We start from the raw sequence: 21,909 nt of genomic DNA on the forward strand, positions 1-21,909 counted from the left end.
ATTTCTTCTCCCTTCCCTTATATTCCCTTTCACTATTATTTATATTCCCCAAATGAATGAGAACATACACTGTTTGTCCTTCTCCGATTGACTTACTTCACTCAGCATAATACCCTCCAGTTCCATCCACGTTGAAGCAAATGGTGGGTATTTGTCGTTTCTAATGGCTGAGTAATATTCCATTGTATACATAGACCACATCTTCTTTATCCATTCATCTTTCGATGGACACCGAGGCTCCTTCCACAGTTTGGCTATTGTGGACATTGCTGCTAGAAACATCGGGGTGCAGGTATCCCGGCGTTTCATTGCATCTGAATCTTTGGGGTAAATTTTTAAAGCTGTTTTACTTCTTATATCTCTATACACGCAGTTTGATTTTCTTTAATATTTTCTTGAGTTCAAACCTAAACTTCCTCCACAGGAGTCAAAGGTTATTGTACATGTGTGATAAAATACAGAATGTGTGGAGTGCCTGGTTATGCTCAAGTCATGATTTCAGGGTTGTGAGATCAAGCCCCATGCTGGGCTCTGCATTGGGCATGGAGCCTGCCTAAGATTCTTTCTCTCACTTTTCCTCTGTCCCTCCTGTTTCTTCTCTTAAAAAAACCACACACACACACACACACACACACACACACACACACACACAGAATGTGCACTCTGTATTGGTAGGATTACAAAACCTAGATGCATTATTGTAATTTTCTGCTGAAATGGAAATAATGTTGACTAGATCTATAACATAATGTGCTAATCACTAGTTTTGAAAGGGGAGAAGCCAAGCCAGTTTGAGTTCTGTTTGGGGCTAGGTCTAGGTAACCAAAATATAGATTGATTTTGCCTGCCAAGAATATATAGGTGATTTGGAGGAAACTAAGAGGTAGCACCTTGAGTGCAATGTCAAAAGTCCAAGGGCCATGGACTGAGCACAAGCTCCCTTCCCCTGAGCTGTCTGTGTGAGGCAATAGGGCAGGGCATGGATTTTGGTGTCTTGGGGGAGTGATAGTATGTGGGGGAGAACTGAACACAGCCACAGAAGGCACTGAATTCAGATAAGGGCCTGCAGAAATTATGCCCAGTTTCATGAGAAACCTAAGAGATATAAAGGTATAAGGGACAAATTTTAGACTGGACATATCTGTGGATGTCAAGTGGGAGGCTATTGTTGGCTTAGGGCTCTGTCTACTTCAGAGCATGTAGACAGTGGGAATGCTTCAGCTATTCAGTTGACTATTGTTAAGCTTCACTTGATCATGGGGGATGACGGACAGTTTGATGCCAGTCTGGTTATTTTGGGGTTGGAATCTGGGTTGGGTAGCCTTTAGTTAGGATCATGATGCATCTGTGATGAGTCTGTGGCAAGAACAGGAAGGGAGACTCTATTCAGGTTTTGGAACCATTGGAGCTGTGTTTGAACTTAAATGTTAGTATTTCTTATTTGAGTAACTTAACTAATATCTCTAAACTTTAGTTTTAGTTTTCTAATTGGGATTTAGTTTTCTAATAATGCCACATTCAAAGGATTGTAAAAATAAAATGTCTTATTCAATAGAATTTTCTCTGAGGATAGAAGTGTTTTATAATGTCCAAGTGATAGCTACTAGGCATGTGTTGCTACTGAGCACTTGAACTTTACTGAATATGAGTAATTTAATTTTATTTAGTTTTAGTTAATTTAAAAGCCACATGAGGCTAGTAGCTAGTATATTGGACAAAAGCTATAGACGATAGCTATTATAGGGACTACTTAAAATATAAAAAGTTAGCTTTTAGAATTTCCTTGACTGATATATTCTTTCAGTTACTTATTTTTGTGATTGTCATATTTTGTTTGATGTGCAATGAAATATATAGCAATGTTTCTATCATGAAGAAAAAAACAAAAATTTTAATAAATTTAAAAATTTTAATTGTCTTTTAAGAGACAATATATACATACAAGAGATACAATATACTTTAATCTTAATGACAAATGAATTATGCCAAGTGTAGAGGACTTCAGAAAAGCAAATGCTATCTTCAGGATAATGAACTACTTGCACTGGTTATTGAAGCATGTTATATGTTTTGGATAGGTAGAAAGAAAGGAAAGGAAATTTCAGATGGAGGCATGGTAAAAATAAAACTAGTAGGATAGGAACCTGCAAGATGTGATTAGGACTCAGTGAGTAGACTTATTTGCTGAAGTATGGAAGTGGTTTAGAAGGTGAAATTAAGCTAGAAAAGTGTTTTGGAAGGTGAGATCTACCATATCATATCATTATAGCTCCCTGTGAATTGATGGCTAAAAAAGCATAGGATCTAGAGCTAAAGAGAAATATAATTAAATTTTGTTTTAGGAAAGTAACCCTGGTAGATGTGTGAGACACAGAGAAACGAGTTATGAAGCTTATACTAGTATGGGCAAGAGGTTACACGTTTCTGAGCCAGAAGGGTGGCTACATGAACAAGACTCCATAGACGTAAAGAGTCAAGATGTGACTCCAAGACTCAATCAGCATTAACTGGGGTGAGAAAAAGAGTTAAGTATATATGATGTGGTAAGAGATAGGGATAGATGTATTATAGGAGGAACACTGAAGTGAATCAGAAAGTTTTATGAGGAAACAGAGTCACTTGATGGTTACTTGACTACCAAGAAATTTCTGGGAGAGATAGTCACTTTCTACATATTTTAGTGCTGCATTGAAAAATTAGCCTGAACCAATGCTTACTTTGAAAGCTTTAGTGTTTTCTTACACAAGGAATGAGACATTTCTAATATGTCAACAAACACATGACCTGTCGAAAACATAAATATTATGATAATTAGCAATGATGCCATGATTATAATTAGTAATTATTGAACCTTCTTCCTTCACATGCTATCATGCTTCCACTTTCTACCTTGTGCTCAATCTCTGCTAGCTTTATTCCTATTTTTTTTAGAGTGAGCAAGAGCAAATATAATAAACAGCTAGTCTGAGAATCTGAATTCAGTATCATGTGGGTAATAAAGTTTTATTGGTTATTACCAGTAAATTAGGTAACAAACTAAAAAAATGTTGGTTCTTTTCTTTCTTATGATAATTGGAAGTGAAAAGTTAGATTGGTATCAGCCATTTTCTTCTTGTAGTCTTCATTAAATCTTTCATTCTGAGCCACGGTAAAGTGATTCTTCCAGTCTCCAACTATCCCTGAAACAGTTATGTGGGAGAGAGTCAGCTTGCATTTCTCTATTCTCCTGTTTCTGTGTGTATACTCTACCTTCCAAGGGGGCAATATTAGACAAATTATTTCTGCTGCTAACCTGTCAATTTCATTCTGAAAGTTAAGAATAATTTCTTATCTGATTTGTGGGACAAGGACATCCCATTACCTGCTGAGTCACATTAATGGGGGAAATGAAACTACCAAAATTAAAACAGCAGGCCTGGGGAATTTCTTGTTTTTTTTCCTCCTGCCTCTTTGCACATCAAATTGTGGTAGGTGCTTATGCCTATAGTTTTTATCTACAGGCCCACTGAGAAAGGCTTGCATGTGGAAAAACTCAAGGTACAGTTTTGAGGAAGAAAACCAAAAAAGATCCACCAAATTCTCCAGTTGCAATCCCTGTTACCTTTCTGCAGATTGTTTTTTTCCCATAGGGCTTACCATCATATATTATTCTGAGTATCCTTGTTTATTTTGTTTGTGGCTAGAATATAATGTTCACAAGGGAAGAAATTTCTGTTTGTTTACTGTTCACTGAACATTATCTAGACTAGAGCCTGACTCATTGTAGCCACTCAATAAGTATTTTTGAATGAATAAATCCAACCAATAGCATAAAGCCCTTATAAATCTATTATAAAATGGATTCTTTGCTCCATCTGATTTAATTCTACATTTTTTCACCTTAGCCAGATCTCTGGAAAGGGGGCATAAGGAATTTGACCGCACCTCACTCTTCAATAGTCTAAACGTTGTTTTCATTTCATTCCTGATTTCCTAAATACTTCTTTTCCCAGAATCATTTGTTATAGATCTTATTTTTCTTAGCCACAGAAAACTCACTCAAGGCTGTTAAAGACTGGATGATTCTTTAAAGATTATGACCAAAAGAAAATATAAAAACCTTTTCTCATGAATGGAGACACAGAGTGGTTCATGATTTTAGCAGGAACTGATGAATAGTTTGACATTGGATTCTGCTTCATAACATCAAATGAAGTGTGATGGACAATTTTATCTAGGATTTCATCATCTAGGTTTTTTCCAATAAACTCTGCCACCTTCTGAATTTCATGCTTTGTATTCTATGATGAGAGTCAAAAGAAAAGTGAAGATTTGGTATAAGATAATTGGTTTAAAAAGAATATTGAAATGAATTAATAACAGTATTCAGTCACATGTCATGAGTTAAAATTAAAAAAAAAAAATCTTAGGGGTGCCTAATTGGTTCATTCAGTTAAGCATTCAACTCTTGATTTAGGCTCAGGTTATGATCTCAGGGTTGTGAGATTGAGCCTTGTGTTGCGCTCCACACTCAGCACAGTCTTGAGATTTTTATCCTTCTTCCTCCTGCTCTCATGCACTCCGTCTCTGTCTCAAATAAATAAATAAAACCTTAAAAAAAATCTTATCTCACAAATACTCAGCTATCCAGAAATAACTTATTTTAACATGATGGCTCATATTGTTCTCTTTTTTAGTAGCTGGAATTACTAAGCTTTTCTTGCTCTAACATAGCAGCAAAAACTGAATAGTATTCATGAAAAATTCACCATATAATGACATGCAGTGCATGGAGAATGTTTCACTGAGAGTTATGCCCAAATGTCTCACACAAGTCAGTTATGAGAGGGGTCTTGGTCAGCCAAATGTTTAACAGAGAGAGTCCATAGATTGATGATAACATTAAAGACATTGGAGCTTGGGGCAGACGATTTAAGCCTGTCTTCTATTCTGACATTGATAAAAATGTCCCAGACCTTTTTAGTGGTGGCAATAAGTAGCAGCAAGAGAATGGGAGATGGCTATTTTGCACCCATGAGATACACAAGAGGCACCCATGGCTAGTAAGTCTACTACCTAGCATGTCCAGGAACTGAGGAGCTCAGTTCCAATGTTTCCTCATCAGAGGGACACACAACCCTAGGGAGCTGTCACTATGGGAAATCCCTATCTCCAGGAAGTGTGGTAGGAGAGGGAAAGTGGAAAAGTTTAGCCTGAAAACTGTGTCTTCTGCTTTAAAAGCTTGGATGTCAAAAGTAGTGCTTAATTTAATTGGCCTCACATAGACTGGGAATCAGCAAGAGTGATGAGAATATTGAGCTTTGAGTAGTCAGGGGGACATTCCAGAACATGATCACAGAAATATTTAAAAGGGATCTAGGGACTCTGAGGTTAGACTACCTGTGCAATAAAGTTTCTTTCTAGCATTCACAATACATTAGGATGTACTCCAGTTAAAGGGTGTCATTTCTGATGACATATCCTTACTTTGCCATATGTCTACATATGGTAGACAATTATCACCTACATGGAGTTTTCCTAATCTGAATTTATTTATTTATTTTAAAAAAGACACATTTATTCAGTGTCATGATCAGACTATTACATTTAGCAATCAACAGCATGGGTGCAAAAAAAAAAAAAAAAAGAAGAAGAAAATCTACATTAAAACCCTTTGTTGGAATGCTTTACACTTTCCACAGAACAGAAACTAAAATAACCTGTTATACAATTAGTCACAAATACAGTCCTTGAGTTTTTTGCCCATACACATGAGTATTGTCTAAAACATGTCTTCTTTGTAGCAGCTAGGCCCTGCCACCACTGTGCTTGGCTGAGTTCACAAATCTGTTGTAACCTGTAGCTTCCCTGTCACTTCTCTGGCTCTCCTCTCCTGCTAAGCTTTGTTTCCTGGCAGTAATTAAAACCTTCTGCCACTGCCATAGCTTCTGCTGCTGTTGGAACCGCCATAGCCACCTTGGTTTTGTGGTTTGGCAAAGTATTGGCCTCCACCACCATAGGGGCCAGAGCTTCTGTCTCCAACATTTCCTCCTTTCATGGGTCCAAAATTTGAGGGTTGATCGTTGTAATTGCCAAAATCATTACAGCTTCCATCACCTCCAAAGTTGCTTCCATCATTACCAAATCCATTATTGCCATCCCCAGTGCTACAGTATCCACCACCACCTCGACTGCCACCAAAGCTACCACTGAAGTTCTCTCCATGACCAAAGTTGTCATTCCCACCAAAACCACCTCCATGACCATCACCAAAGTTTCCAGAACCACTTCAGCCGGATGAAGTGGCTGGATGAAGCATTAGCCATCTTTGCTTTGATAGGGCTTTCCTTACTTCACAGTTGTGGCCATTCACAGTATGGTATTTTTGAATGACAATCTTGTCTACAGAGTCATGGTCATCAAATGTCACAAAAGCAAAACCTCTCTTTTTTGCCACTGCCTTGGTCAGTCATGATCTCAATCACTTCAATTTTCCCATACTGTTCAAAATAATCTCTTAGATGATGTTCTTCAGTGTCTTCTTTAATGCCACCAACAAAAATCTTTTTCAGTTAAGTGGGCACCAGGTCTTTGAGAATCTTCTCTTGAGACAGCCTTCTTTGGTTCCACAACTCTTCCATCCACCTTGTGTGGCCTTGCATTCATAGCTGCATCCACCTCCTCTACAGTGGTATACGTGACAAACCCAAAGCCTCTGGAGCACTTGATGCTTGGATCTCTCATTACCACACAGTCCGTAAACATTCCCTGTTGTTCAAAATGGCTCCTCAGACTCTCATCAGTTGTTTCAAAGTTCAAACCTCCAATGAAGAGCTTACACAGCTGCTCAAGCTCTTTGGAAGACTCTGACTTAGACATGACGGCGGTGGGAGGAGAGACTTTAACGATGCTTACTCGGAGGCGTCCAGGGGCAGAAAGGAGTAATCTAACAAACATTATCTCCTATTCTGAGTTTAATAGCACCTTTCCTTCTATGGATTCCTCAGTTTGTCATACCTACTCATGGAAGGGAAACTCCTGCCTTACAGCATACAATTCCCTGCTATAATATTTCTTTCTTCTTTCTTTCTTTTTTCTTTTCTTTTCTTTCTTTCTTTCTTTCTTTCTTTCTTTCTTTCTTTCTTTCTTTCTTTCTTTCTTTCTTTCTTTCTCTTTCTCTCTTTCTCTCTTTCTTTTTTTTTTTTAAGATTTTACTTATTTATTAATGTGAGACACAGAGAGAGAGAGAGAGTCAGAGGCAGAGGGAGAAGCAGGCTCCTCGCAAGGAGTCCGATGCGGGAAAGGTAACACTCATATTTTGCCTGTATGGAAAAGATGTACCATTCTCCAGAGCACCAGGAGGCTGGAGATGAAACTATGTGATACATAAACTCATGACATACCATGTGGGCTTTGATGCATGGACAGCAGTAACCAATGAAATGTAGCGTTTTCTATTCCTTGTTTCAAATCTGTGGGTCCCCAGTGGGGTACATGCATTATGACCTAAATGTCTTATGGTCCAATGGGAACACATTAGGTGGTATTGCCCCTCACCTTCTTCAGGTCCTCATAGAAGAGGTAGAGAATGCGGTGTTGGTCTTTGGCTTTCCACCATCCTTTCACGTGGTCATACCAAGAACCCCAGCATACTGCAAGGAGGAATGAAAAACGGGGCAATGAATCACAGAAGCCCCCAAACAGATACTCCACTAAAAGGAGAGTTCCTAAAGAGAGGGAGAGTATCACACTGATGATTTCTTCACAGTAAAGCAGGCAGAGCCCCAGCATCATAAGGAAATGATTCTTTCCTTTTGGAATGTTAGAGGATTTTGAGAAAGGAAGGAAATAAAGATTAATTCTCTTACCTTTCCCAGCCAGAAAATTCTCAAAATACTCTTCCCAGGTTCCTGGAGCAGGAAGAGATTTATTCATTCTTTGGAAATGGTAATAAGACACCATATTGTCCTTTGGATTTCTTGCCACATAGATTATCTAGGAATGGCAGAAAGAGGGAAAGAAGCAAAAATGGGATTAGACTTATATGTACTTATTGTCCAACAAATTATATTCAAGTGGATACATTCCATACAGATGAGATTTTCTGATGCTGCATTCTTGTGATATTGGTTTTTGTGTGATTTGAAAAGGATTCAGATCAGTTTGCCTATTGATTATGGTGAAAGATGGACTCTCTTTTCTTTCTTTCTTTTTTTTTTAAAGATTTTATTTATTTATTCATGAGAGAGAGAGAGAGAGAGAGGCAGAGACACAGGCAGACTCCATGCAGGGAGCCCGATGTGGGACTCGATCCTGGATCCCCAGGATCACTCCCTGGGCTGAAGGCGGTGCTAAACTGCTGAGCCACCTGGGCTGCCCGGCCTCTGGACTCTCTTTTCTTTTACAAGCGAAGAGTTTTTTTTTTTTTCAAGATTTTTAAATTTGTTTCTTTTAGAGAGAGAGAGAGAGAGAGAGAGTACAAGTGGGGCAAGAGGCAGAGGGAGAGGGAGAGAATCTCAAGGAGACTCCATGCAGAGTGTGGATTCAGACACGGGGCTTGATCTTAACCATGCTGAGATCATGACCTGAGCTGAAACCAAGACTCAGATGCTTAACCAACTGAGCCATCTAGGTGCCCTAACAGGACAAATGTTTTAAGAGGAAACTGAAGACCACTCTAGGGTTGTTCTAAGGAGTAAACTGTAAATTCCTTTTGCTTTTTTTTTTTTTTTTAAAGATTTTATCTATTCATTCATGAGAGACACAGAGAGAGAGAGAGAGGCAGAGAGAGAAGCAGACTCCATGCAGGGAGCCCGACGTGGGACTCGATCCTGGGTCTCCAGGATCACACCCTAGGCCAAAGGCGGCACTAAACTGCTGAGCCACCAGGGCTGCCCCCTTTTGTTTTTTACCTTGCAGTTTTTTTCTATGAAGGATGGTGGCAGCAAATGGATGGGAAGATGTGTTTTCAGGGTCCGTGGTGAGGGCATTTCATTAGCTCTTTCCAAACCTATAAAATCGATTTTTGATTACTTCCTATTATTTTTTTCTTTTTGCTTCAAAATCTTGTTGTTTCCATTATCACTACTTTAGGAACAATTGAACAATTCAAGTCACCTATGAGACAACTGTAACTGTAGTTTTTTGATCTGCAAGACTATATCTAGCCTAAGAATGACTTTTCTTTTTAGCTAGAATAGTTTTTAAACATAACAAATAAGAAAATAAATAATTTAGAACCTAAAAAATTCAAACCCTTCCACTATGAAATTATCTTACTTGGGCTTATCCTTGTGGAATAAAATTAATTTCTCTTTTTAAAGATTTTATTTGTTTATTCATGAGACACACACACACACACACACACACACAGAGGTAGGGACACAGGCAGAGGGAGAAGGAGGTTCCCTGTGGGGAGCCCAATGTGGGACTAAAATCCCAGGACCCCAGGATCACGACCTAAGTTGAAGGCAGCCGCTCAACCACTAAGCCACCCAGGTGTCCCTAAAATTAATTTCTAATAGAGAATGAAAACTTAATGTACTTTTATGTAAGTAGTAATTCCACTAGAAGATGTCTGGAGTACAGCAATGGCCAAACATAGTTAAAAAAATGCAGTCACAGAATTCATTACTAATTATTTGAATGCCTAGAATTTAATTGTTTTCTAGTTTTTTTTGAAGTGGTTGTATCAATTCTTATATCTTTTCTATAACTTTTTTCAGCTTGAATGCCTAGGATTTTGAGAGGGCTATGTGATAGTAAAAATCCCAGGTGTGTATTTAGTCAAGCGTGGTTATTCCATACTCACCAGATCCAATGGATGGGATTATCCATTCAATGAAAGGAATTCGTACATGAATAGGTGCTCTTTGACTTTTGTCAACATCCCCTTCATTTTGTATTAAGTCCACTATCTCCTGAGTCCATGTTGTTCCTTATTCCACGTGTAAGATGAAGATGCATAGACATTTAGTATACTACATTTCTTAAAATATGATCATATTTGTTAGAACATCTCTCTGAATTTTAAAGCTAGATTTATAGTGCAACTCAGAAAACATTTTTAATTTATGTATTGTCTTAATATAATACGAGTCAAGAAGTCTGACTTCTATAGCAACTTTTGTTAAACTGATTATTGAAATAAGGAAGTAGGTTCACAACATACCCCAAGGGAAGATGGAAATCAAAAAAGTAGTTTTCAAGCCCTGAGGAGTCTTTGGGGGCTTCTGGAGGCTGCTGAAGTGAAATCAGCTTTGCAGGACCAAAGCTCCCCTAACTGTTCCCCAAGTTGGCCTTGGGATCCCCTTTATAGCTTACACACACAAAGCTATTTTTTACAGGATCTGCAATAACAGCCTGCATCGGGAACAAACAAATCAACAAATCTAGCTGGTTAGTTCTTGGCTGTTTGAGTCACTCTCTCCTGGGGAAGTAAAAAAAAATATGTACATCACAGGAAGAATTAAATTCTTAAAATTTCACATGTCATTTTATTTTGTTTTATTTATTTTTAAAGATTTTATTTATTTATTCCTGAGAGACAGAGGGGGGTGGGCAGAGAATAGGCAGAGACAGAAGCAGGCTCCCTGCAGGGAGCCCGATGTGGGACTCAATCCTGGGTCTCCAGGATTGTGCCCTGGGCGGAAGGCAGGCACTAAACAGCTGAGCCACCCCGGCTGCCCTTCACATGTCATTTTAATATTTTTTTTCCCTCTAGTTTCAGTTTCCACAAGTGATTTCTCTTAGCCATATCACTCTGTCCAGTAAACAACCTTCCAACCCAGATCAGTTTCTTCATTTCATTATTAGTGTATTTTCATTACTCACCTTCCTAATTCTCTTCCCCACCTTCCCCTCTCCCCTTTCACCTACCTGCTTTAGGATAGGTGGCAATAAGCAGATCATCAGACTTGGCTTGGAAATTCCAGATCTGGTCCCAGATGTCACAGGTAGGTGTGGGTTGTAAAATCCCCTCCACATAAGCGACAGGTAGGCGTGTTGTTCCATCAAATTTAAAATCCTCCATTTTGTGTAAGGCCATTAGTGTCAGAAATCAGAGTAGGGCTCCAGATAAAATGTTACTGCTCAGTCAGCACAAAGCTGCACTTCTGTTATTGCACAGGTAATGCAAAATTCAGACTGCAAATTCTTCCTGGACAGCTGGGGATGGCTGTCAAAGGAGAAAGTAGCTACAGCTCTGTCCGCCCAAGTTCCAGGAAGCACGGAACTGCAGTGTAGGCCTTTGTAGTCAGGCGTTTTCTTAATGAGCTCCAGCCCTCCTCCCAGCCAGGCTGTGACGAAATACCAGAGGCCCTCCCAAATCCTGGCTGCTGTGTCATGTTCAAATCAGTCCGGTTCTTCTGTGTCAGTTTAAAAAGAGTCAATGCCAAGTTGTTTATGTTCCGTTCTTTATCTTTGTGTTCATAAAATAATTCACAAATATTCATTAATTGTTTCTTCTGTGAATTTTATGCTAATTAAAAAGTTACAGGGAGGGGCAGTCCGGGTGGCTCAGCGGTTTAGTGCTGTCTTCAGCCCAGGGTGTGATCCTGGAGACCCGGGATCGAGTCCCATGTCAGGCTTCCTGCAAGGAGCCTGCTTCTCCCTCTGCCTGTGTCTCTGCCTCTCTCTCTGTGTTTCCCATGAATAAATAAATAAAATTAAAAAAAAAGTTACAGGGAATTTGCTCATGGAATTAGACAGCAATATAGAATAACTATCCTGAAAGACTGAAGGGAAATTTCTGTGGGCTCTTGGCAGGGAAGTCCTAGAATTGAATCTCCCAGCACAAACATCTGGAAGGGTCAGTGCTGTTATTTTTAAGAGTAAAATAAAAACGCTATATTAGAAAAGGTTCTTTCTTTTGTAGGCTGTACTGTGTCAGTATCAAAACAAGCATGTCTCATTTAATGCACAAGAGATGCAAGCAATGCCTTGTTTTTTCCTTGGAATTATTTCTGGTTCCCTTTTAAGTTTTAAATATTTTTCTCCTATTCCATTATCTCTTCTCTGTGGGACACTTCTAAAACAAGGCCAGATTCCTTTTAGTTTTCTGGGTTTTTAAAAAGATTTATTAATTCATTTTAGAGAAAATGAGTGTGTGTGTGTGTGTGCATACAGGAGTGGGGGGAGGGGCAGAGGGATAAAATCTCAAGCAGACTCCCTGCTGAGTGCAGACCCTCCCCCCCTCCACTTGGATCTCATGACCTTGAGACCATGACCCAAGCTGAAATCAAGAGTTGGACGCTTAACCTACTGAGCCATCCAGGTGCCCCTCCTTTTAGTTTTTAACTGCTAAATATTACCGGTCACCCACCTAGTTTTCCTGTCTCTTATTGTGGTATAATAAAGAATATATCAGGTCTTTTTCTCTGGTTCCTTGCAGAGTTTCAAAAACTCTTGTAAGTTCTTGAATGATTGGAGTATCTTTGGTTATTCAAAAAGAGTTCCTTGGGATCCCTGGGTGGCGCAGCGGTTTGGCGCCTGCCTTTGGCCCAGGGCACAATCCTGGAGACCCGGGATCGAATCCCATGTCAGGCTCCCGGTCCATGGAGCCTGCTTCTCCCTCTGTCTGTGTCTCTGCCTCTCTCTCTCTGTGACTATCATAAATAAATAAAAATTTAAAAAAAATAAAACCATCAATTTAAAAAAAAAAAACAAAAAAAAACCAAAAAGAGTTCCTTTAGACTATACCTGAGTTTATGCTAATGAGGTGACTCCTGGTGGGCCCTTAGATAGTTTCAGAGGAGGGGCTAGCCACACCAGAAAGATCAAGCAGGTGATTAGAGGGTTGGGACTTTCAGTTCCATCTTCAACCTCCAGTGAACAGAGAGAGTCTAGAGACTGAGTCCAATCATGTGGCCAATGACACAGTAAGACCCCAATAAAACTGCTTCCTGGAGCTCAATGGAGCTTCCTGGTTGGTGAATACATTAATGTTCTTGGAAGGTGGCATACCTGGATTCCATGAGGAGAGAGCATGGAAGCTCTGTGTTTCCTCTCCTTCAAGAGCTTTTCCTGTGCTCCTCTTCTATTTGGCTGATCCTGATCTGTATCTTTTATGATAAAACTAAAATTGTAGGTATAGTGCTTTAAGTGAGTTCTGAAAGTCATACTAATGAATTATTGAACTAGAGGATCATGGAAAACTCCAAATTTATAGCTGGTTTGTCAGAAGTGCAGATTGTCTCCAAGCTTTGCAGCTGGCATCTGAAGTGGGGGCAGTCTTGTGAATGACTTTGCTCTTAACTTGTGGGGTCTGCACTAACTCTAGGTAGTTAATGTCAAACTGAATTGAATTGCAGAATGCCCAATTGGTGTCAGAGAATTGCTGTTGGAATATCTTTCTTGCCCTACACTTTCTCAGAATTCATTCTGTTCTGGGCAATCAGGAATTTCACTTTTGCTTAAAGCCCTTCCCACCCAAACCTTTACAGCATCCCACCAGGGCCTTAACCTCTTACAAGGCTGCAGCCAGAAAGGCCTTTGTCTCATCCTGGCAGGCCCTGGGCTCCTGCCTGCATTGACACTGCCTTTTTTCTTCTGATACTGTCTTTGGTTGTTGCCTGTTTGGTTCTTGTTTGATTTTTTTAGGTTCCTCCAAGTCTTTTTTAATGTATTCCTTAAATGTATCCTTTCTGGGGAGGCTTTCTCTGAACTTCAGTGCCATCTGAAGTGGGTCTCTATTTCCTTGCTTGTGGCACCCTCCTTTCCTTTAGAACAGCCATCAGAATTTAGTCTTGCTTATTTACTTGTTAACATTTTCTGCCTCCTATCCTACACTCTGAGATGTGTAAAACAGGGCCTGGGCTGTCTTGTCTTCTCACTCTATACCAGCTCTATGCCTAATGCCTAGCATGCTCCTATTTCTTGAGATAAAGAATGAGTAAACCTAAGTAGAAAATGGAAGACATGAGCTCTGTGAGCCATTGTTATTTTGCGGTTTAGGTGAGCCTGGTGGCTATGGCTTGGCAGTCTGCAGAAAGAAGTCTTCCTGTATCTGAATCCTGAACCAACTCCAAGTAGCTGTGGGCTTGCAGACTTGTCACACATTGGACACATTGGACACCAAATATGAAGTTATATCCTTTCCTTCTCCAATTCTTCCCCAAACTACTATAACAGTATACTACTACTACTACTTCTTCTGACTCTGACTCTGTTATTGTTATTTTCTGGTTGTGGAAAGGAGATTCCAACTCCCAGTGCACTCATTGGATGTTCCAGTTGCAAACTTCAGTAACCTGTTCAGGTCACAAATATGACCATTTGAAAAAATTATGATTGGGACTTCTGATCTGTTTTTCTTTAATATTTTATTTATTCATGAGAGACACACAGAGAGAGGTAGAGACATAGGCAGAGGGAGAAGCAGGCTCCCTGCAGGGAGCCTTATGTGGAACTCGATCCCAGAACCCTGGTATTACGACCTGAGCTGAAGGCAGACGCTTAACCACTGAGCCACCCAGGTGTCCCTCTAATCTGTTTTTCTCAGGAAAAACCAGAGTGCTGGTCACTCTCCTTAAATAGGTTCTTTTAAAATGTTTTTTTTACAAAAGGAATCCATCTAAAATATATTTTGGGGGGATCCCTGGGTGGCTCAGCGGTTTAGCGCCTGCCATTGGCCCTGGGCATGATCCTGGAGCCCCGGGATCGAGTCCCACTTCGGGCTCCCAGTGCATGGAGCCTGCTTCTCCCTCTGCCTGTGTCTGCCTCTCTCTCTCTCTCTCTCTCTCTCTATCATAAATAAATAAAAAATTAAAAAAAATAAAATATATTTTGGTTCAGCAAGCTGTTTTAAAAGACATATTGGAAAGTGAGCTAAGTTTGTATTGATAAAAATTTAATTGGAATTACATTCACTCCTTGAATCAATATTTAGCTTAGGTTCATTAAAAATGCCTCATTTTTGTGCAAACCTTCAAACCAAACCAGGAGGAAGAAACAATAAGGCCATAATCAATACAACTTGAATATCCAGACTGTGCAAGGATTGAGAAATACTTGTGGCTTACCCAGAACTTGTTTCTATCCCACCTTATTCTATTTAGGTCCCCCCCCCCCCCTTTTTTAGGTAGGCTTGGATCCCAGCATGGATCCCAGCATGGAGCTTGAACTCACAATCCTGAGATCAAGAGTTGGATGCTTAACTGACTGAACTACCCAGGCACACCTCTATTTAGATTGCTTTATGGCTCTCTGTAATACTGTGTTCTAGAAGTGAGTAGGGAAAAAAATGAAACTGAAATAAATTGTATTAATACTTACTCCTTTAATCAACTCCAGAGATTGGGGTTGGTTATGAACTCTAAGTGAAGTAAAAATGCAGGGAATCTTTAATCTCGGATAGTTCCTTAAGACATAAATTCAAGAATCCTTTATATTCTTGGAAAATAATCAGTGTCAAAACACAAAACACCCAGTTATATTTGAATTTCAGATAAATAATGAATGAATTTTCAGTATAAGTATATCCCATGCGATATTTGGGACGTACTAAAACTTAAAAAAATTATTTGTTTTTTATCTGAATTACAAATGTAACTGGGTGTTCTGTATTTTATATGGAAACTCAGATAGGCAAGAAGATGGTAGCTAAATCTAACTTTAAAACAGAAAAACTAAAAAAAAAAAAAAAAAGAAAAAACAAAAACTCTGGAAGCTTAATGAATGGGATTAGAAAATGACTGAATCAGAAATTTTTTAGAATCTCATATAAGCTGAGTGAACTCTAGACTCTTTCCTACTGGCCTGTGGGCAAATGTGTGCTGTTTGCACCTCTCAGTTATTAGCATATTTGCAGGTTCCTCTTCTAGGCCTAGAGATTTACTCAGCTTGTTTTGTGGAGATGGCACTACTCCATTGTGACTATGGGTAAGGAAATGACACATAAAAATTTCAGTATGAAATGCAATGAATAAACAGAATTGGTATAAGTTGAGTGTCTTAGGCAAGACTTTTATGTATGCCTGATCTATCCTTATTAGTGTGGAGGGATTTAGGGGCAGGGAGAGATAGTGGGCACATGTGGGCCTCTTCATACTGCTGTTTCAGGAGAAGCTTACTTCATTGCGCTACAGCATATCCCAATACAGCATATTCTCCAATACCCACTTTACTCAAATGAAAAAAGAGAGAAAAATATTTTGGTGCCAAAAAAAGGGGTTTTGAGTTCCCAATATCAGTGAAGAAAGGCAGGAATGGCAGATAAGCAGCCATAGCTAACATGTTTGGAATTCTGATAGACTGGTAAAGTCCCTAAAGGGGAAGGGTCACTGTTGTCTCTGAAACAGTTTGTGAGAACCACAAGAAGACCTTCTCTGAACTGGGGGCTGTTTTTGCTTTGTCAGTGTTCCTAGGTCCTCAGTAGTTTCTTTTTTCTGTGAAGCAGCTACCACCTACCTCTGTTCCCAGGAAGTGGAGAGTGAGTGGGGTATACTCTCCCTGCCTTTCCCTCCTTGCTCACTTGAAAACAAGCACACAGGCTCTTTCTCTTTTTCAAGCTTTGATGTTTATTGCTACAAGGAAACAGAAGGTTAACAAAAGATAGTCAGTGGGGTATGAATAGAATTTGGAATTTTACTGGTCTCTCTTTCCTGACTTCCCTGCTGTGTCTTTCCAAATCTTCATGTGTCTGCTGGGCCAGGATTTAGCTGCTTTCAGAAATTAGATCAGAGGAAGTAGTAGTCAACATTGACAATGGGAAGAAAGGGTGGAGACCCAGAGCAGGAGACTTTGGCCATTGATTAAGAGATCCTCAGAGATGAAGAGGGGTAAAGGAATTTCCAGTTTCTAAGTGCCTTCCATGTGTAGGATCTTGTGTCTACCTCAGTGGAAAGACAAGTCTCTGCTCGCAGGGAATTTGCAGTCTGGTGTAGAGGTAGATATGCAATCAAGCAATTAGAATATAGTACGATATTTGCTTTAATGAGGGGTATGGAAACAGTGTTCTAGAGCATTGGAGAAGGAGCACTGAAATCAGACTGGACTTGGGAGAGATCTTCTGGAATAGAGAAGACAATTAAACTGAGGTCTAAAGGATGTTGGCCAAGTGACTGAGATAGCAAGGGGTTCTAGGTAGAGGAGCTTGCATATGCAAAAGCACAGAAAGGTGAAATGTTTTCAGGGGAAGGTGGGCAGCACTGCTGGAGGGTAAAGGGAGTGCAAGGAGTGCTGTAGGATGAGGAGGATAAGGGCCCAGTCTTGCAAAACCTTAGATGTCGCAGATGGAGCTTTATAAGTTAGGTACTATGTAGGTAAGGGGCAGCTATGAAGAGTTTTCAGGGTGGCAGCAAGTGTCACATTTAATCTTTGCACTAGTTCTTTGAATTGGGAAGTTGTGTCTCAAATTTAGGTGGAAACTTGGAGATGTTAAAAAAAGGGCCTCTAGTTCAGAGGCTAGTGGTAAAGTGAGGACTCCATTCTATTCATTTGACTGCAGAGTGCAAGCACCTTCCATTTCACAGAGATCTATAGTCTGGAGAGGAAGAATATAAGATGAAGTGATTTTTAAGCATCTGTGCCCTGCTATAAGCATATAAGATTAGTGTTGGGTCTGGCTGTAACTGCCTCTAGGAAGACAAGTGAAGTCATTCAGCCCTCGGTCCATGCTGTCAGCCTCCAATACTCTAGCATGGCAGCTTACAGTTATGACAGTGAAGTCAACTGCACATTTTAGAGAGCTTTAAAATGCAACTCGGTATTTACATGTTAACTTCCAACTCTCTGGAGTGTTTGCTTAGAATGAATGACTTATTTGAGGAAGGGGTTGTGTAACCTGTATATTGGTGGAGGCACTATCTAGAAATAAACAAAAGGCTTTGCAAAATGTGGCCACGAAAAGTCCTTAAAGGTTAGGATAGTTAATTGAAGTCACACATGCTATATGATTGTTACAGGTTGGAGTCACCAAAAGTAGCATTTTAATCCTTGGGAAGGTATTGTGACTATTTTGCCATTGATACGACTAGGCCATGTGAAGTGTGCCAAAACTAAAGACCTCTCTGGAATTCACTCTTCCTTTGGGAAGTTTGAAACTTCATTAATCATTAGGGAAATGCAAATCAAAACCACAATGATTACTTGGGTGCCTGGGTGGCTCAGCAATTGAGTGGTTGAAGAGTCTGCCTTTGGCTCAGAGTGTGATTCCAGGGTCCTGGGATTGAGTCCTGCATTGGGCTCCCTGCAGGGAGCCTGCTTCTCCCTCTGCTTGTGTCTCTGCCTCTCTCTCTGTGTCTCTCATGAATAAATAAATAAATCTTAAAAAAAAAAACTAAAAAAAAAAAAAAAACTAAGTAGCAGAATCAATGAAAATTTTTACTATTTTTTATTTTCACATCATTTATCATGACACAATTCTATCAAGAGGCACTAAACACAAGTAATTTGAAATGTTTTAGTACTTACTGAAATACCAAAAACAAAGACTTTACTCTTTCTATTCCTTTCTCTTCTCTCCTCTCTCCCCTTTTCTTCCAGTTCCCTCTTTCAGTACCTCTTATCTCTGAAATGGATGAATCACCTCTTGGGTGATTCATATGCATTGACTATGTTGGGATGTTTACTTGTCTGGATGTCTCCTGTTGCTGGTCTCACAGCAACGAAGTGAGGTAAAAATTAGTAGGGTGTTTTGGAGACTGTTTGATTCCCAGGTATATCTCATTATCTCCTCACTTATTTCTTATTACTTAAGAGAATATCTAGGGAATTGGAAGAGCAATAAATGATGGCTAAATCAAGTGGTAGTGTGGAGAGACCTGGTTATAATGCTTCACATTCGTGTAGTGCTTTGCAACATCTCTGTGTTCCCACATATCCACACGAGGATATGCTAGTGTGAGTCCTGGGCGGGGGCAGCAGAAGATGGTGAACTAAGGGGAATTCTAAATGGCAGATGTCCTTGATGGGAGATATAGGCAAGGAAAACTTCCTTCACCTTACTACTTCTCACTGGTTATGATAACACTGATGGATATCAGATTCAGATCGCCTGATGAGCATCTCAGTGTCCATGCCTACCATCCATGCATTTTCTGTAATAAGACTCTTTTCAATAGTCCCATGAATGATGGAAAGTGATAGAAGTGGATTATCCACACAGAGGGTAGAAAGAATTGAGATAATGGTTCATGGCATGCTATTATCACTGGTTTATGCAAGGCCTCTCTCTCTTATTTTTATTTATTTATTTATTTATTTATTTATTTATTTATTTATTTATTTATTTATATTTTTTCTTATTTTTATCCTTATACCTCACCCCCATTGCCCTCCTCCCATAGAATCCATGATATTTAACACATATCTTGTGGTTTGTAAATGTTCTTACAATATGAATATTTTCAGTTAGAGTGTGTGTATTTCTAAATTTATATAAACTATATTGGGATTATCTATCTATCTATCTATCTATCTATCTATCTATCTATCATCATCTATCTATCTGTCTCATTTGGTTACTTACTTTTTTTCCTCTAAGCACAATATTTTAGAGATATCTTCTTGCTGCTATGTGTAAATCTGTTGCTTGTAATTAATGGTTTTCTGATATCCCAGAACGTGCATCACCACATTTCACCCAATTTACTTTCCTGACACTGAGCACAGGTCGCCTTCAACTCCTAGCCAGCAAAACATAAGGGCACAAGGAACATGAACATGAATATCCATATACACATTCCTTTATGGAATTGCCTAAGCATTTATTTGAGATATATATTAACAGGTAGAATTTCTGGGTTAAATAATATTTGTTTACTTATTTTGCATAGGTATTACCAAATTGTTCTTCTGGGTAGCTCTACTTCTGCACATTTTATCTGCAATATGTTATTTGACTTTCTAATTTTTGCTTGTTTAATAGATATGAAGGTGTAGCTCACTGTTTTCATTTGTATTGTTTTTTTAAAAAAAGATGTATTTATTTATTTTAGAGAGAGAGAGAGCACACACAAGTAGGGGGAGGGGTGCAGGGAGAGGGAGAGAAAATCCTGAAGCAGACTCCCCTCTGAGTGCGGACTCCAACTCAGGGCTTGATCCCATGACCCTGAGATCATGACCTGAGCCAAAACCGAGTCAGACACTCAGTGACTGAGACACCCAGGAGCCCCACATCTTCGGTTTTTAAAATCTTTCTCAGAATGCTTTAATTTTATTTTCTTTATGATAAAAGGGTAACTATTTATTTTCCTTATTTCAAAAATAAATTAAATCAGTTAAGAAAAATTAGAAAAATACGCCCATACAGACAGATGAGAAAGAAAAGTTGAAAATCAGGGTTTTTCTTTGAAGCCCTTACAGTGAAGTAGCTGCTGGAGGAAGCCGTCTCCTTCTGATCACCCAGCAGCTCTGGGGGTTTGAAGGGGTAGGGGAATGACACTTGACAAATACTGCTTTGTCTGTAAATATTATCATCAATAGCTCACTGCAGCATGGCTTGTTGGTTGCCCTGTGACTTGAGGCTACTGACATGGGTGGTCTGGATTGCTGTCACTTTCTTTAGGAGTAGGCAGTGATGGTTCCTAGGCAAAATATGAGAAAGACCAATGCAAAAAGATTAGCAGCTTTCCTCTACCAGTTCTCCTCTGTCTTTGCTTCCTCCAGTCACCCTTCTGTCCCAGGCTGCTGCCCATCCCCAACCCTTACTCCAACTAAAGTCAGTGAAGGGTCTCCTCAGGGCTTCTCAGGATTATAGGGTTTGTTCCTATAATCCACAAGCCCTTTTACTTCAGTTTTCTGCAGAGTTGGTTTTGAGGAAAAACCAGTCTAGCAGGGATCAGATACCTTTGGGGATAATTCCTAAACTAATGTCTTAAGGGATTCATGGAAAAACAATATTGTAACTGCTATTAGCTTAATAATATACAACATTTGGCAAGTCTGCAAACATGTTCTTAATAAATGGTGTTGGGTCTACATTTTTTTAATGAGGGCTTTAAGATGTGGGTTTAAATTCCAGTTTAGATACTTTCTGTCTGTGAGGCCTCAGAAAAATTATTTAATTTTCTGAGTCTCAGTTTCCTTGTCTGTAAAATGTGAATAATATTACCTATCTTATGTGTTGCTGGAGATTCAAAATGAATTTGAACTTAGACATAAATACCACAGTGTCTGACATATAGATTCCTTATACAAAAATTCCTTTTATCTTTGGTGTAGAGCACATTCCTCTTCCTTCTCTTTGTGAGGGAGCTATCACCCTGGGTGCTGCCTTCAGTAGATCCCTTGATTTTCACAATAAGTTTGGCTACTCAGCTTCGTGGGGTATCTGACTTTTACAAGGTAGTATCCATATTGCAGCTTTTATTACCAGGACTTTCCTTTCTAAGACTAATATGAGATAAGCCCTTTAGTTGGCGTTCTGGTATATTCTTGAACTCATCCTCAAGTTGAAGTGAATGTTCAGTTGTTATTAATTTATGTCATCAAACCTGGCTTATGTCCAAGGCTAGAAGAAGGAACATTTAACCTGGTAGAGACAAAGTCTCTGGGTTAAATTTTCTCTCCATGAATCATCTGCTGCTGTCATATCCCTAACTCTGGGGAAGGGACCGGGCAAGATTGGGAAGCCAGATCCTACCATATAAGCAGAAAATAGCTAGTGTGTATCCTTTTGTTTTAGATTATTATTTCTTAAGCATTACAAAACACTATATGAATTAATTGCACTGAAAAACTGTTCTTCAGGGATCCCTCGGTGGTGCAGCGGTTTAGCACCTGCCTTTGGCCCAGGGCGCGATCCTGGAGACCCGGGATCGAATCCCACATCGGGCTCCCGGTCCATGGAGCCTGCTTCTCCCTCTGCCTATGTCTCTGCCTCTCTCTCTCTCTATCTATGTGACTATCATAAATAAATAAAAATTAAAAAAAAAAGAAAAACTGTTCTTCAACTGCATTGTAGTTGGTCAATATAAATAATGAGGTTGT

The 21,909-nt window shown here is 39.5% G+C and overlaps 1 protein-coding gene across 1 annotated transcript; it reads right to left on the reverse strand.

Moving 5' to 3' along the window:
- Nucleotides 1-1,889: 1,889 nt before the first annotated feature.
- On the reverse strand, nucleotides 1,890-11,254 carry SULT1C4 (sulfotransferase family 1C member 4). Its single transcript, XM_041757190.1, has 7 exons — nucleotides 10,858-11,254; nucleotides 9,791-9,916; nucleotides 8,892-8,989; nucleotides 7,848-7,974; nucleotides 7,537-7,631; nucleotides 4,100-4,280; nucleotides 1,890-3,179 (listed from the first exon to the last, which is right to left on the reverse strand). Exons 1-7 carry the CDS (start codon nucleotides 11,024-11,026, stop codon nucleotides 3,064-3,066), a joined length of 912 nt encoding a protein of 303 aa, XP_041613124.1. The 5' UTR covers nucleotides 11,027-11,254; the 3' UTR covers nucleotides 1,890-3,063.
- Nucleotides 11,255-21,909: the final 10,655 nt, after the last annotated feature.

This window comes from Vulpes lagopus, chromosome 5, assembly GCF_018345385.1.
Source record: "Vulpes lagopus strain Blue_001 chromosome 5, ASM1834538v1, whole genome shotgun sequence".
Lineage (NCBI taxonomy): Eukaryota > Metazoa > Chordata > Mammalia > Carnivora > Canidae > Vulpes > Vulpes lagopus.

Bases quoted from the DNA above. Each gene is read 5' to 3' on its own strand.
- SULT1C4 (XM_041757190.1), bottom strand. From the start codon at position 11,026: ATGGCCTTACACAAAATGGAGGATTTTAAATTTGATGGAACAACACGC. The intron at 4,281-7,536 runs GTGAGGGGCAAT...CTCTCATCATAG, and splicing joins TCTATGAGGACCTGAAGAAG to AATACAAAGCATGAAATTCA. The intron at 3,180-4,099 runs GTTTTTATATTT...TAACTGTTTCAG, and splicing joins GTCTCCATTCATGAGAAAAG to GGATAGTTGGAGACTGGAAG.